At 38.3% G+C, this 17685-nt stretch overlaps 1 protein-coding gene across 4 annotated transcripts in view; it reads left to right on the forward strand.

The window, feature by feature from the left end:
* LOC132391773 (AP2-associated protein kinase 1-like) overlaps positions 1-14703 on the forward strand; it is a 125391-nt gene extending 110688 nt beyond the window's left edge. For all 4 annotated transcript variants that reach the window (XM_059965379.1, XM_059965387.1, XM_059965396.1 and 1 more), the window contains one exon: positions 11930-14703. In XM_059965379.1, the coding sequence (XP_059821362.1) occupies positions 11930-13035 (1106 nt within the window). In that variant the 3' untranslated portion in view covers positions 13036-14703. The remainder of the gene's footprint in view (positions 1-11929) is intronic.
* Positions 14704-17685: the final 2982 nt, after the last annotated feature.

A 17685-nucleotide genomic window follows, 5' to 3' on the forward strand; every position in this document is an offset into this window, starting at 1 on the left:
GCTAGAGTCTGAAGCAACAACCAGTCTACTGAAGAAAACTCAGTAAGCTGAGCAACAACTATGGTGGAGGGTGGGGGTGGAAGGAATTGTCATTGGTTCGGGTCAAAACCTTGCATCAGGACCTGATTTCTGTGCAGTGTTTTGACCCCAAACACCACTAAAACCAACCCCACCCCCCGCCGCCCACAGATGCTACTCAACTTGCTGAGTTCCTCCACTCGATTGCTTGCTGCAGCAGATTATTTATTCATGAACAGCAATACTCTTGATGTTTCTTGCACTGTGTTTTCAGTCAAGTATTACAGAATCACAGGATGGTTATAACATGGAAGGAGTCTATTTGACCTGTCAAATCCATACAGGATGGATGCAAGAACAGTTCAGTGATTCAAATTTCCCCATAACCCTTCAAGTTCTTATCAGATAATAATCTGGCTCTGTTTTTGAGTTCTATAGTTGAATCTACTACCACTACTAGGTAATGCATTCTAAATTCTAACAACAAGCTGTGCATTTTTTAATATTCACTTAATAATTTTTTTCTATGTTCCCTAGTTTTTGATCCTTTTGCCAAAGAGAACGGTTCATTTTCCTTGATTCTGTCTATATCCTTCAAAATTTAATTATCTGCATCATATTTCCAATTAACCTGCCCTGTTTCTTTACCACTCTGTCCACATAACTAATGTCCTTCATCTCTGGAATCACCTCTTTGCACCCTTCCTAAAGCTTTCACACCTGGCATCCTGAAGCAGATATATTTGTGACCAAACGAGTGTTATATGAAGGACCATTATGGTTTCCTTGTTCTTGGACTCTACTGCCTCTCTTTATAAAACTGGAATTTTAAGTGTGTGTGTATGTTTAAACCACCTTCTTAACCTGTCCTGCTTTTTTTTTCCAGTGAAATACATGCATATATCCCCAGATATCTCTTTCTTTTTTATATTTGCATTAATGGCTTCTGTCATCAAATTTTATGCTTGAAGCTTATGTCCCCATGATCTTTCTTGCACTGGTGTAGAGAAAATTGTGTTGAAAGCCAGAGGTGAATAGAAAAGATCTGAAGAGGGATTATATTACTGCAGTTGATGGTGTTTGGAAGATTGAAGATATGATCAATTTGAGACATCGAATGTAATAATGGAATCTAATAGAAGTCAAAACCAATAGAATTCCCAATGTCCTTATGTTCCACTTCAGTAGCCTCCACTTTCAAAAGGTCATACTTCACAATATTACCAGCTCCAGTATGATGCCACTGCTAAAAGCATTTTTGCTATGGAAGGCTGAAAAGCTGAAACCTCCCTGTCTCCATGAATACTATGTGATCTGATGAATATTTCTTCCATTCTCTGTGTTTATGCAAGGTTTGAAAAGACACATTATTTTCCTGATTTTTACCCTTATTAGTACTTCTCCAGCCCTCCCATTCTAGTTCAAACCTGAAAGAGGACATGTCCTCAGTGTTCAAGGTCCACACTGATGACTACATGCAGGTGGCTGTACAAAACAGCCACACTTCACCACAGAGCAAAATAAGAAGTTAAAGACTGTTGTTGTGGTGTGTTACCTGTGCAATGCTTCAGTTTTGTCTATGAAATCGTGGCTCACCCAGTGGAATTATTATCAAGTTTTAAACTTATGAATGTTGCATTCCTATACAGCAACAGGAATTGTCTATCATAAAAGGAATGATATTTTTGGTCACTTAAATCAGGTACTCCAATCAGCTGATAGAATTGCAGAATTTAGTAGCTCAAATCCCCAGAATTTCAGAATCCTATCCAATAAATGTTAAATTTCATATTCTGATATGATGCACTAAATCAGTGTATTTGATTATATGTGTATTAATGGCTTCTGTCAACAAATTTTGTGTGAAAATAATATTTTATCTGTATCCAGAGACTCTCAAATTTTGACCAACTTTAAATTCCAACAGAGAGTGACCTCTTGTCGGCTGACTTTAATATGCAAGAACTGACAGATTAGCTTGCCCTCGACACATCCACAGTATTGAATAATGGAAAATGTTAGTGATGAGACTCTTTGACCAATAACTATACTTCAAAGTTTGATTTCTATTAGTAATTTAATGTAATAGGAAGAGACACAGTGAAAAGGAATTCTCTGTTTGGTTCATGAAAATCACAATTGAAAAGGTGGATGAATGTTCAGAGGAAAACATTTTGTCCTATTTATATCTGTATCTTGAGGGAGAGAAGTATGGACTGAGTTTTTAAAGTATCATAAGCTCTTGCATTGCTTACCTTTGCGGTCACTTCTCTATTTGTTCAAATATTCAATGCTCTCCACAAATAACACTTGTACCATTTCCTCACATCTCCTTTCAGTATAATTTCATGTACAGGCCATCCTGGGTTAAGAACACCAACATGTGGACAACCCAAGATATGAAAGGACTCCCAGTAATATTAAATACAGAAGTCCTTCATACATATATACATTTATTCCTACAAATGGTAGAGCTAGTTTTATCTTATCCATTTTAAATGCTTTTGATGGCATTTATTACAATACTGTGAAAGTATGGTTACCATATCGAATGATTCTTGTGTATTTTCCAACTTATGGACTTCTACAAAAATGGAACTCATTCAACAAGGCTCCAGCTAATGAAATAAGGTAACATGAGGCTTTATGAAAGTTTCATTGCGTCATGTTTTACCATATCTTGCTAGTAAAATAACCAAACAACTTCTTAAAGACATAACTTGTGTTGATAAGACAAAATCATTTTTTTCAGAAGCATCTTTAACAGATTCCTTTCATTCCAAGTAATACACAATGGCATCTTTTGGATTTGCCGAATGGCTCTATAGCATAAGAATATTTATGTGTTTTCTTTGAGGATGATGAAGGAAATCTTTCCTGATGTTCTCATATTTTAAAAAATCTAACAAGACCAACTTAGCCAGTGTCACAAGCAGAAATTCCTAGTAACATCTCTATTTGCCTTTGTCTTCTACACTGCACATAATACGTCATCATCGTCTTCATTATGTGCCTTGTTGTATGACATAGACAATCATGGTCTTTGACTGTGATTGTTCTGGCAAATTTTTTTTTACAGAATTTGTTAGCCGTTGCCTTCTTCTGGCAGTGTCTTTACAAGACAAGTGACCCCAGCCATTATCAAAACTCTTCAGAGATTGTCTGCCTGGCATCAATGGTTGAAAAACTAGGACCTGTGATGTGCACTGGCTGCTCATGCAACCATCCACCACGTGCTCCCATGGCTTCACATGACCCTGATCGGGAGGCTAAGTGGGTTCTACACCTTGCACAAGGGTGACCTGCAGGCAGCGCAGGGAAGGAGCACCTTGTATCTCCTTTGTTAGAGATGTATTGCAACCCCGCCATCCACCACGTAATACATATGATGTATTAATCTGTCATTGGAAAACAGATGAGTGGTGCGTTCATGAATGACCTACTCTGCACGTGTGCTGTTCATGCCAATTTCAAATCCAAAATAAATTTAGCATTGAATATCTCAACTGATGTTTTATGACTTCCACTCCAATAGGTGCTGCTTTTTTCTGAATCAGACTTTAATGATTTCATTGGTATGGCACTTGACTCCTTCAGCTGTCCTTTCCACACAACTCTTGACACTGCCTCCCCTCAGCTGATTGGATGACTGAAATACGCATCAATTATACAGTGCAAGTTGTGAGAGGTGTCAAAAATTATAAACTCTACACTATCAATTTACATTCTAAAGGCACTTTGATGCACTCTGCTATTTCAGACAGTACAGAATTAATTTCTGTGCCGTTTTCTTCATACCAGTTGTAAATATACTACATTTTCTGTCTACTAAATATGAATTAATTGATTAAAAATTAGTAGTGTTAAAAATAATCCCAATTGTATGGTCAAAATTGGACATTGTAAGGAAAATGTATTTTGAACTTAACAGTGTTTTATGTAATTTGAGCTGTGCTTTTTTGGGGAGACAATATAGCTGAAGTCTATGAAAATGAGTTCCAACCTTCACCCTTAATGCTGATTTTGCAACACAACAAAACCTGTTTGTCCTTGCAGTGCACCAAATGATACATTTGTCAGGTCAGACTGGTAACACCAACACACGTTAATATATAACACTGCTACAAAACGTGCATTCTGACCTGTGTGGTGGTACCATTTAAATAGGTGACAATGGATTAGATCGACAATGTGTTATGTGAAACAAAGGTTTGCACTGGTCTTTTTGCTGTTCTGACATAAAGAGATTTTCTTGCCGGCTTCACTGTGGTGGGGCAGCAGCCAAATCACCCTGGCCATGTAAATGCTGTCTGTCTAAATGTTGCACATGCCAAACACTGCCTCTGCAAGTGTAGAGTTGTTAAGAAAATTTTCAACCATGAGCCAGTGCTTACATATTTCTATTTCCTCCTATGCAATACACTGCACTTCACTGACTCTTCTTTTCCAACGACAGGGGCAAGCTGAAAAGGAAAACAGTGTGTTGCTCAAAATCTCACTGTTGGCCGGTCCACAGAGCAATGCTGTTTTTGGCACACTACTGAGTTCCTACCAGCTGGCACATTAAATTCCAAAACAACCCACCACATTGAAATGACAAGAACCTAGAAATCAAAATAGGTATCTATGGAAACTATGTTATACATTTGATCTCTTTTAATATGAAAAGCTTCCTGATAGAGAGCATTCCCATAATGAAAAGTTACTGAAGAATGAGTTTCTAATGTTAATGTTATACACATTGCTTTATTCTATAGCAATTGATACATTTTTAAGTTCAGGATACAAGCTTATGCCATTTGATGTTGCATTATTTTGTTTCACTTTCCTGCTCTGTTTACATTCCTTCAATCACTGCACTAAGTGACATTTTTCTTGTTATCAATAACGTCTGTCGTTGTTTGTAACCCCAAGTCTTATCTTTGTAATTTGTACTTATTTCCTTGTTCTTTTTGCTTCGAACAGAACTAATTCTGCTTTTCTGATTCCCATTTGGGATCATGTACATTTGAACTGCCTGTAAAAATGCTGTCTCTCCACACTGAGGTTGATGTGTTTCCAACCTATGCAACCTGTGTAACTGTAGTTTCTAACCATTGTGGGTTAACAAGTAGGTTTCTTAATGATCAGTCTTTTTTTTTTCCTTTTTTTGGTTTTATATTCATACAAGTAAAAATATACAATTGTGAGTTGTTATTCCAGCTGCAGTATTGTGCAATTCTAGTGTAATGTGATGTCTGTTGTTACAAGCACCTTTCAAAACCTAAACCAAGGGAGGTGTTGTGTTTTAATTAAATAAAAGAAAGGTTTCATTTAAAGGGTCTACTAAGATCAGTGCAAGAAACAAACTCTACACTGGTTTTGTAACAAAACTAGGACTGCAAATATATAACTGCTTTAAGACACTTTGATTTGCTTTGATTTTACTGTGATTGTCAAAGCTTCAGTATCTCTCTTTCTCATTCTCTTTCTGTCTTTCTTTCTCTTTCTCTCTGTCTCTCCCTCTTTCTATTTGTATGTGTGTATATAGATACATCTTTCTCTCTCTCCTCTTTCTCTTTTTCTTTATCTCTTGCCTCTCTCTCTCCTCTCTGTTTCTCTCACTCCCGCCCACTCCTGTGTACAGACTATGGTTTATTTCACTTTCTCCACTTGAATACTGCTTCTGTAATCTCCAATTCAGGCATTTAGAGTGCACCTTAACTATTTTCTATCCCTCTGAGGATTTGTTTCTGTTTTAATGCTTCCTAAGTGTGTAAGCTATCACACGTGGTGTGACACTGCCAAGCAAAATTCCTGTCCTGTGTTAAATATATTTCCAGAAGTAGTGGAGGCGCAACTGCGTAACATACAATCTCACCCCCACCCCTCCCAACTTCTCAGATTTTATCATGGCCTTCTGGCCAAAACTCAATTCTGCTGTAAAAATTGAAGGCTTGTGTTAAACCCCCGAAAGGAGAGATGCTCCAGCTTCTAGTTTCTGCAATCAGAACACATACTGGCATGCTTTTCAGTAGTTTGCATTTAATGGTGCAGAAGAGTGAATGTTTGCAGCATTATTGAGCAGAGTAAAGCTACAAATCAAAGCAGAGTATTTTTGTACAGATTCTAGTGTCTAAAGGGGGGTCTTGCTGATGACAACGTTGTATCTATACTTCACATTGTAATGTATCCAAGTGATTCATTTTCCCAATAAATAATGTTTTGATGCATATATCTTAAAATAAATCTTGTATTGTGTTTTAATCTCCTTTCTTGACTATCTTTGCTGATGCCCCTGTTGCTGAAATTCCTCAGTAACGAGCTTATATTCAGTATGTGCCTGTGCTCATATGTTCAACCTATGAGATGAGCTGGCCTTGTCGTGGAAGTAATGAGACTTGAGCTATTGAAACTGTCATAAGAAGCAATAGATTCTTTCACTTCAATCACTTGTGTTGAAAAAAGATTAAAACCGGTTCTCTCAATGATCCAGAGTTGAAGGGGGTAATTGGTTTACAGTATTATTGTCACATGTACTGAGACATAGTGAAAAGCTATTGTTTGCATGTCATCCAGGTCATTCCGTAAGTAAGTACATCAAGCGAATACAAAAGGAAAACAAGACGATGCAGTATATGGTGTTACAGTTATAGAGAAAGTGTGGTGCAGGTAGACAAATAAGGTGCAGGTGTCACAACAAGGCAGACTGAGAGATCAAGAGTGCATGTTCAAAGTTCAAAGTAAATTTTATTATTAGAGAGTATATTGTGTCACGACATACAATCCTGAGTGTCTTTTCCCTGTGCACGTACTCAGCAAATCTATAGAGTAGTAACTATAATAGAATCAATGAAGGAACAAGTAGAGCATCAAAAACAACAAACTGTGCAAATGCAAATATAAAAAATAGCAATAATTATCAAGAGCGTAAATAACAAGATAAAGAGTCCTTAAAGTGAAGTCAATGCTTGTGGGAACATCTCAATAGATGAGTGTAGTTACCCCTTTTGTTCAGGAGCCTTACAGTTGATGGGTAGTAACTGTTCTTGAATCTGGTGGTGCGAGTCCTGAGGCACTTGGACCTTCTGCCTAATGGTAGCAGTGAGAAAAGAGAATGGCCTAGGTGGTAAGTATCCCTGATGATGGATGCTGCTTTCCTACGACAGCATTTCATGTAAATGTGCTCAATGGTTGGGTGGGCTTTACCTGTGTGCCTCACTCTTGTCTAATCAATGCGATAGCTGACCCCTAAACCAAATCAACTTTCCTCGTCAGAATTCCCCTTAAAGCTACCTTGGACACACACAGATTTGGCAGACCAGGGCATAGTTATGAGTGTGGATAGATGAGCTAAATGTTTCTACATTAGCTTGCAATAGTACCGCAGAAGAAATTTTCCTTGCATCTGCCCGTTTCCTAACTGTGTGTCACAATGGAAACCTGACAATGGTAGTGAGTCCCATTCAAAGAAGTGCTCTGAAATGAGTATAAATGTAGAAGTGCAGTTCTTGGTCTTCCCTTGATGGTAGAGCGAAGCGTTACTGAGATCCAAGGACATTACCTTTTTTCAAATCTTAGCAGTGTTGATTGAGGATGACTGACACAGGGCTAACTAGATAGAGGAGGTGTGGCCACACAAGGGAACTAAGAGCTTATGAATCACATGTCCTTAACATTGGAATTCGGCAAAAAATTATTTGAGGGAATTGTTTTTATTTTTAAACAGGCAAAAGTGTGTTTTTCAACATTACTGTTGTAAACATGATGAAATTTGGAGAGTAAGTGATATTGGCAAAAATCTTGTCACAAAGTCAAAAGGGGAGAAGTTAAACGAAGAACAAAGTCATTTCTTTCTAAACTGTACTAAACCCTCTCTGAACTTTTCTGCAAATGCAACTGGAAGTTGGCAGAAATGGCATTTTAAAACATAATGGTACTTCGACTAAGGTAAGATTTTTAAAGTGCTTTTCTAGAACCTTAATAAATAAAAATTGGTTCCATTTGCTGCATCTTAGATTGACGGTTCTGATTCCTGGAAGGTCAATTATTTTGTGACTTTTATGATTACCTTTTAGTCACTCCTTGCTGTTTTTACATACTGCAGCTGAAGCAATGAATCAGCATTTGGTGAGATTTGTATTTTAAAAGTTCAATACATGAATTTTAATTTAAACCCACATGATGAAGGGTTTTTATACAATTAGAATGCAAACTGCCAGTAATATTATTAATGATTTTATTTTTTGTACAATATAATGTGAAATTGAGTGTCAGGATAGAACTTTAAGGACAAATGGACTTGTTTATGTTCTAAACCTTATCTTAATGTACTGCTAGAATATTCAACATTCATCTTACATTGGGCATGAATTTGCTTGCTTTGTGAACTGTTTATACCCATATGATGTGAAATTGCTCTTTCATTTGTATATTTTAATAGATACACAGGTGTAGCCACTTCCACGATTAAAATATTCAATGAATAAAATTAGGTCCCAATCAGGAGCAATTTTCAATTAATCTGGTTTGTATGTCAGGTAATAAAATGCGTGTAAAGTTTAAGAGCTACAGGACTGATGAGACAAATTAGTATTTTATTCTCTTAAAATAAAGTGCAAGGTATAATTGGTAAAAATTTAACGCACTGATTTTTTAGTTGTGGGAAGAAAAAGCTAAATTTGAAGCATTTTCATCACATGTCAGCATAAACCGATTACAGCAAATACTGGTAGTACAGAGCTGCCCTGACAGCATCAAAGAGAAAAGAAAATAATTTGTCAATGCGCTGTCAACCATCTTCCATAGTCCAACAGAGAGGAGGTAAAAGGCCCTGAAGACATACACTCAATGTTTTTAGAACAGCTTCTTCCCTTCCACTGTCAAGTTTCTGAATGGACAACAATCCAACCCATGAACACTGTCTCATTATTTTTGCTCGTTTTTCACTCTATTACTTTAAATGCACATTTCTTTTTGTAATGTTTGTTATTTTCTATGTATTGCACTGTAATGCTGCTGCAAAACAACAAATTTCACAATGTATGTCAGTGATATTAAACCTGATTCTGTCTACAACAGAAATGTTAGCTGATCACCTTTTAACTCACACATCCAAAACATTCCAGTTTCAGTCTCAGATGGTATCTACTTGAGCATTTCAGGCAATCTCCTTCAGACTTCCAGCATTCACCTTCTTTTCCATCTGGACTTGACTATCTCCTGGGAGGAATTTCTCCAGAGTGCCAGCTTCCCATCAATAAAATATACCCATCAGCCTTGCTACCTCTCATTACTTTCCAACTGTAGTGATTACAAAGCTTTACAAGAGATGTTGCAAAGCAAGTATAGGTGTATCTCCTTCCACCTCAGCAAGAATTGACATTTTCTCTCCCCTTTACAATATGCTAGTTTAGTAAAAACTCCACCTGGTCATCTACATCTCTATTGAATATGAATTGTTAATTTCAGGTGCTCACCGGGTTGATGAGAACTGTTCATAACCCAAACAGTTTGCAAGCTAGAAATGAAGCTGTCTGGGAATATGTTTAAATAAAAAACATTGACCAATCAAAGCTGACTTGTAATTAAACCAGCCACTTAATGTAACCATTCAGATTTTGTTGTGAATTGAACTCTACACAACAGGAGATGCCTGCAGGCTTGCAACAGTTGGTAAATCCATCGCACTGGTCTCTCAGACATTTGCTCGTATCTACGGGTTGTACATAAGTTGGGTATTGGGAACCTGGTGAGGACCTGTAAGAGATATTAATTTGTTTTTGACCAGTTAGTCCAGTAGCTGCTGTTAGTGAACAAACATGGCAGTGCTTTGAGAAAGGGCAGAGGAATTGAATTGTTTGTTTAAGTGCTGGCACAGACCTGTAGGAGCTGTATTGCTGTTATGGCTCCATGAAACATAGTTACTTGTTGAAAAATACCACCTAATCCTCTAGTCCGCAGTATTTCAACAAAAAGTAGACAGTGGCTGATGACAGAAGTACAGAGCAGAGTTTGCGGAAAATCATGGTTGGAAAGTCAGAGTCATACAGCATAAAAACTGGCCCTTTGACCCACTAAGTCTGCACTAAACATCAAAAAAACTTACACCAATAATCCACTAATCCCTAACTCAATGCTGGACTTTTCACCACTTTATTGAACAGAATACTGTCCTGTGATGCTGTGTGGTTTCTTGACTATGCTGCAATTAAGTATTTAATTGTAGGAACATCTCTTGATCCATCTCTATTTCCATACATGTAATCTACTGACCAGCCGCTTCCGTTTTAATACAAGGGGTTCAGTGTATCAGGCCCCATGGGAATCATGTTACAGAACAAGATAATCAGTGACACAAATTTAAAAAAGAGATGCTAGAATTCTGAAATAGGTGTAGGGAAGGCAGCACATATTGAAGGAAAAGCACTCTTCATCTTTATTCAGCCGGCCTTCGGTCCTTGCTGGGATCATCCCCATCGATCACTCTCTGGTGGGATTCTTTCATTGTTCAGTTGAATTGGGATCTTTTACAGACTGTGGTCAGAGGATTTCCCTTATTTTTCATTCAACAAAGAAGCCTAATACAGTTTTCACTGGTCTTTAATTCACTTCAGAGTCATTGTCGGGCTTTTCCTTGTCATTCAACAAATATACAGTTAATGTAAAGATGATATTGTAGCGGAGTGCTACACGCAGCGCTAAAATTACGACACGGAGTCGGTAACTGCAGTCGAAGGAAAAAAACTTTATTCGAAATCCTCAGCCTCACTTTTAAGCCTCCCTCAACCTGCCCCCCGTGGCGCAGAGGCTCCAAAGCTTTGTGCTCGCAAACCCCCGTAGGCTATCTAATTGTGAGCCGGTTCGGATGTGCCAGGTCGCCACAATATGGTCTGTGAAGCATACATCAAAATAGTCCTGTAGCTGTTGGATTTTACATGCAATACTTATTAAGGGTATAGACTAAGCTTTTGATGTTGTATGTGCCAGACACCTGACCCTTGTCATGCTCAGTTCCTTGTGGCTGCTGAGGCTATAGAGATGTTTTCACTATTGTGGTTGAGTTTACATGTAGCATGACCATCCCATTTTTCTACAGCAAAAGCAACATGTAGTCTGACAATGTGATAATGTACTATAGCTGTACCTTGGCATCTTATTATGTTGCTCCTTATCCTCTGAACCCTTCTCTTTGTGTGGCATAGTTCAAAAACTAAATATCAAGTATATGAAAGCTTAAAAATAGTGGAATAGACATTACATCAAAAGCACCTTGTACTGCTTTTGTAGCCAGGTTTGTTCAGTGAAAAGGGAGAATCTGTTCAGTGCAGATCCAGCATTGCCTAAATGGTTCAGAAGCCAAAGCTTGAAGGGAATGGCTTTGGAGAGCTTCTACGGAACTGCTGTAAGGTGTGGCTTCTGAGCATTTGTGACAGGGGAAAAGGAGCAACCATGAGCAACCCTCAGCCGTCAAAGTACAGCAGGTTGTTTTAGTCTGTCTCTGCTTGTTTCTGTCTGTCTCCAGCTCTCTGTTCATCTGCAAATTAAGGGAATGTATAATCTGTTCAGAATCAACTGTAGAATGAAATAATTAAGAAGTTCTGAGTGGACTCCCTTTCAAAATGGCAACACAGTCATAGAGACTTGCGTTTTACACACCCTATCATTTGAAACACATATTCCGAGCATCTTCAGAAACCAGGCTTTCATGGGCTGAAAGGAATATTAGGTGTGGGTCAAGGTCATGTGCACATTGATCCAGGAGTGTAAACTTTACTACAAAAGGCTCCACAGTTATGCTGAAAACCATAGGATTTAATTGGGGACTTATGCAACCATATTTCGCTTTTGAATCAATGCATGAAACCAGTGGATTTTAGGGAGAACAGCATTGCTGATTGAGAGAGTTAATTAGCTACTTGTTCTGTTCCAGGTTTCCCAAGAGATGGTTCTGGCCATTCCACGGAGCAGTTCCGGTCACCTGCCAATGATGCCCCTATTTTCTCTGAGATTGGCAAGCCTAGGGAGCCCGACGCTGAGAATGTGAATTGGCCTAACCCTATGGGTTCTTCCAGCTGTGGTTCAGTGCACAGCAGCGACGATGATTGCATTGAGGATCGTGGTGACCTCCTCGACAGCAGCGGCCACAGACCTCTGCTGTTGGATTCCGAAGAGGACGAGGATCCGAATAAACCTCAGAATTTGCTGAACCACGCAGGGGAGATGGCGGGAGGACAATTGATTTCTGGTTCAGGTGAGACAGACCTGCAGGAACAAACATCCAAACTCCACGGAGAAAAGGGTGAGGAAACAACCAGTGAGGCAGATGTGTTCTCTGCCGCTCCCTTCAGGAACTCAAGGGGCACTGATACGGTGCAGGGTGCTGTTGATGTTTTTACCAGGGCTCCTTTTAAAGTGAAAATGAATGCTGCTAGAAATCAAACTGAAGAGAATGATGTCTTCACAAAGGCACCGTTTTCAAAAAAGAAAACGCTGGCAACTTTGGAAGAAACAGTTGTGTACCCACCAGTTGAAGAGATATCTACTCACTCCCAATTTGGAGGTGCTGCTGCAGACCCCAGTCAGGTTCGTCAAAGTATGTTCTCTGGTTTTCCAGACACTTGTGTTGGACCGTCTGGCGGAGTGCAGCAACGAGCTGCGCCTTTCATAGCTGGCAACCAGCAAGATTCCAAGGAAGCAAAGTCCAACCGAGAAGGAGACCCAATGAAGAATTACGATAATTCCCAGAACCACCAAATGCAAACCCCCAGCACTTTGCGAGCTCAAGAAGCATTGCTACCTTCAGGGAGCTCCCAACCCTTCCGCCCTCAAGCGTTATCCAAGTACTCCCGTCACTTCAAAGAGAAAGAGTGGCAGGGTCAGCTTCCCAGTACCTACTCAGTCACTCATGACATAATTCAGGGGGTGCGAGGAACCACTAACCCTGCCTCGGTGGACCCAAGGACTCCCCAGGCGCATGGGGCTGATCCATTTGCTGCAGCTCCCTTTCCCACTAAATCCAGAAATCCAAAACCTTGACTTGCAACCTGAATGGAAGTGGGAGACGAAGAGGGGCAGAGGCAGGGTGGCAATGAAGCATCAATTGAAATTGCAGTATCTCACTTTAACACCTGACCAGTTAAAGGCAGTGAGTCTTTTCCTTTTCACTTCAACAAAACTGTGTGAAACTATTACATTATCAAATCTCAGGCCTTGACTGTGCAAATCTCTGGCATTCAGGTCCACATGAGGCATGGTCCAACGCAGTAATCACTTTGTGAAAGTGACCCAGGACTAATGACTTCAAAATTGGATTGGGACAAAATTACAGAATCCACTGAAGTGGTTCAGCTTTTCCCAGCATCAGAGATACTCAAGAAGATAGGAAGTGCAACACCAGAGCAGGGAAAAGTCAAAGGTTTCTCCTTCTTTTCAACAGACATTGTAAAGACTCTAGCCTTAGTTAGGTTGAATGCCAGAACATACCTCAAGCTGGTTATAAAAGTCAGAAGCTGGGATAACCAAAATTCCACCAGAGAAGTGTTGTCCATTACAGTGTTCAATCAATCATACCAATTAGTCGCCTTGTGATTTTTCTTTTTAAAAAATGCATTAAATGTTTAAATTTAGAATACAACCATGCAACAAAATTGTATGAAACTGCCTACTTTGTAGATTGAAAGAAAATGCAACTTTGCAGTGCCTTTTTAATGCTTAATTTCTTTCCAAGGACTCAGTGTGCATTGAATTGGGATATTGCAACCTGCAAGAGGCACTGCCCAGGTACTGTTTTGACTGTGCTGCCCTCCAAAGGTGTGGAGTGTGGTTTATAGTGGCACTGTGTGCAGTGTAACCCTATTTTAATGCACAATGTGCAATTAATGCAGCAATCAGAGATCCCTTTATTCCTTTGCGTACTCGATAATTCTAGACAATGATATTCAAGTTGATTGAGCTTGCATGATGACTTCATTTGAGTATTCAAGTAACTACTTAAGATCTCCATATCTTATGATAGTCTGAAAAAAAAAACCTTTCTGGAGGTCTGAATTAATTCATTTGCACGTGAATTTATATCACGCAGGATTACCAAGATTTACTAGAATTAGTATATTTAAAGCAAGAAACACATGACCACTCCATTCTATTGTCAATGTACAGTATGGTACACCAATCACTCCCTCTGTTTGTCAGTGCAGAATGCTGTACATTGAGAGTAATTTTGAGTTGCACACTTATTAAAGTGATTTAAACTATATTTGATGTTAGATTTATTTTTCATTGAGCATTATCCCCATAAGCCCGCTTGAAATGGACTGGTGAACCCCTAGTTGGTGCATTGCAATCAAAACAATGGCTTCTACCTCAACACTTGCTCTGGGAGGTAGAGTGACTCAGAGGAGAGGAATTAGCATGTTGGTGGAAGGAAGGAAACTAATCCAGGCTGGTGCAGATAGGGGAGGGTGTGGCATGATGCAGATGAGAGAAAAGGAAAATGATTTCTGCAAGCTCCCTGAGAAATTGGCAAAGGTTTTTAGAATGCTGCTGGGGGAAAAAAAATTAACAAAAGAAAATAGTTACTTCTGTATCCTCACATTTATTGAACATATATTTTAATTACATCCACTTAAAGTTCAATAATATCTTAATGCTAAAATGAATTGTTTGCATTGCTTTCAGTAGAGATTAAAATTCTACCACAGTTAACCTGCTATGTTCTTACTTCGTAATATGAGGATTTTTTTTTAATTAGGTGACATCTTAATTCTAAAGAAAAGTATTGATAGTGTTACTTTCAGTAGAGATTGTGTTTTTTGCCACAACTAATCTGCTACATTCTGCCTTCATAAAAAGGGAAATTCTTTGAAGTTAGTGCTGTCGTTTTAATGATCATCTTGAATTGTGCACCTTAAAATACCTAATGTAACTAAAATTGCACAAAAAAAACCCAAAGGGATTTGCAAGTTGGAAGTCTGGAGAAGGGGTGGCTGTTGGGGAAGAGAAGATTTTCTTCACAATTTTGCAAGGGGCCTTTCAGAACTGGAAGAGTAGGAGGCTTATTATCTGTTGAGTGGTTCAGTCATGTTTCTTCCAGGTGGTCTTCAAACAGATTTCCAACCTGCAAAGCCTGAAGAAAACTGTGGAAGCATGAAAATGAAGTAAAAATGCCTGAAATGAACCAGAAAATATTTAAATATCCAGCAGGTCAAGCAGGATCTGAAGACAAAGAGGTGAAGGAATTATTTCAGTTGACTAACTTAATCAGAACTTAGAAAAAAAAGGTTAGAGAGCACATTTTCAGGCACAGAAAAAGGGGTAGAACAGAACAAAAGAAAACTGACCTAAGGTAGGAGATATTAATTAATAAAAAGGGTGTGATTGCGTGGCAATCGGGGTAGCAATAAGACACCAGTGATGTCTTTACGTCAAAATGGGCATAGAAAACACTAGTACTATTAAATTTCCAATCAGTCTGAAGAATATTATTGTCCTATGTGTGCTGTGGCTCATAAAATGACTTGAACTTTGCATCTACAAGACGTCCCATGAAATTTACCACTCTTCTGTATTACAGTGAAAATGTATTGATGTTCAAATGTCACCTTTTTGATTGAAAGTTGATTGATAATGGAAGTATTTTGATAATGCACCCCTCATTATAAACTGTTCCTAACTGTTTATACTTAAAGTCAAAGTCAATATCTGTTGCTTGAAAAATATTTTTATCTTTTATGGATCATCCATGCTCATAAATATTTCCTGATGAATCATGATGAACAAGGCATTGTTTTTGTGTAATGCGATTCTTAAAATAGTGGCTGTGAAATGGCCTTCAGCTTACTCAATGGCTCCTGTCAAAGAAATAAGCATTTTCTTTCTGCATTATGAATAAGAAATCATGATCTGAAGTTTTATTGCATAAGATTATTGCAAAATATGATCCTACAACACCAGTAAAGAGTCAGGATGGAAAAAAAGGAATTTTACATTTGGAGAGACAAAAAGCATTGGATATATCCAGAGAATTGGCAGTAACAACAGTTGGCCATTTATTTTGTCATTATTGGGTCATAGCAGATCTTCGTCTTAATTCTATCTACTCTTTGGTTCTACAACCCTTGATATTTCAAAACGAAGACAGATTTTGATTGGAACATTTTTAAATGATTCCCTAATTTCAAGGTTTCTTGAAGTGAGAGTTGTGGATTTTCAAATACTTTGCAAGCAAAAGTGCTTGCTGATACCAATACTAAATGGATAGTGGTAATTATCATTCTCCTGTTTTGTTCTGTGCTCTTTTACCGGGGATGTGTTTGCTCCAATCAAATCTTTCAATCACAAGCATTGTGGTGTTACTGAACTTTTGATCTTCCACATTTGTGAGAATGCACCCCTAATCCTGAAAACTGCCTTTTGAAAAGAATAGGCCCTTTGCTCTTATTTCAGTGTTTCTCACATTCTTATTACTGGCTTAAAATGATAAAGAAAAAGTTCTGATATTTAGCTCATTTTTCACTTTTTAAATGAAGGTGATTTGCCAGATGTATGCTAACCTTTTAGCATTTCAGCGCATGGATTTTTTGTTTCTTTTTAGTAAATGCAGTTTATATGTGTTTTTATATTCATTGTGATCAGTTGATACAATAGCTTCCCAATTTCCGCTTCTTCTTTTATCACCTCAGAAACGTATGCACCGACAGTTCAGGAGTGTCCTAAAAAACAATTTAAACACAGAACTACCTACAATGGGCAGTGAATTGCCTATTTTATTTTCAGAGGTCTCATCAGATAACCTGAGCCAACAATTTGGCGCAGTTTGTTTCACATTCATTGTTTAATCAAGCTGGAAAAATTGCTCTGTTGGACTGCAAATTGTATTTCCTGACTTTGAGTGAATATTACACTAAAGTGATTTCAGTCACAGTGAATAGCCAGCAAGATTTGGATGGACTTAGAAATCTTACCTGCAACATTTTCTCAAGTGTATTCTAACATGCCAAGATTTCTGGAAACATAGCCTCTTTTGGCTAAAGATACTGTGATGGAAGATGATTTAAAACTGATAAACTTGTCCATTTTTAGATAACTGACACAGGTCTTAAAAATCAAAGATTTTAGTGGATTGTGTTATGCTGTTGATTCTTGAAATTAGTTGAAATGGAGAGCACTAATCTGTCCTGGTGACTTAACGTTTTGAAATTTGCCCTCATTTAAGTAGACTGCATAATGCTACATATGAGCTGGTTGATTTGCTTGTGGTACAAAGCAAAACAGTAACTTGTTGTGATCAATGAAAGTTCATTTAGAAATGTAGGACTGTTTTGGAAAAGACTCTTTGGAAAATTATTGAAAAGAATAGGCACAGAACTTGAGTTGTGGAAATGAGTCACAGAGAACGACAAGCTGTCAGTGTCTGCAAAATCGGAAACTGCTCAAAACTGTCAATTGATCCAAGCCAGGTGTTGATTAGACAATAGTAGATGGTAAGGTTATTTTTTGATAAGTGGTTTAACTCATATTTAAGAGTTCCACCTTCACAAACCTTGTCACAAACATTCACTTTTTTGCTTTAGACACCTTGGTTCTGCCAGATTAACTTTCTTTTTCACAGAACAGAGCTATTTTGACAGTTACATCCCAGCTATTTTAAATTGTATAGGCTGGGTATCTAAATAGTGAGAGTGGTTC

Source organism: Hypanus sabinus, chromosome 1, assembly GCF_030144855.1.
Source record: "Hypanus sabinus isolate sHypSab1 chromosome 1, sHypSab1.hap1, whole genome shotgun sequence".
Lineage (NCBI taxonomy): Eukaryota > Metazoa > Chordata > Chondrichthyes > Myliobatiformes > Dasyatidae > Hypanus > Hypanus sabinus.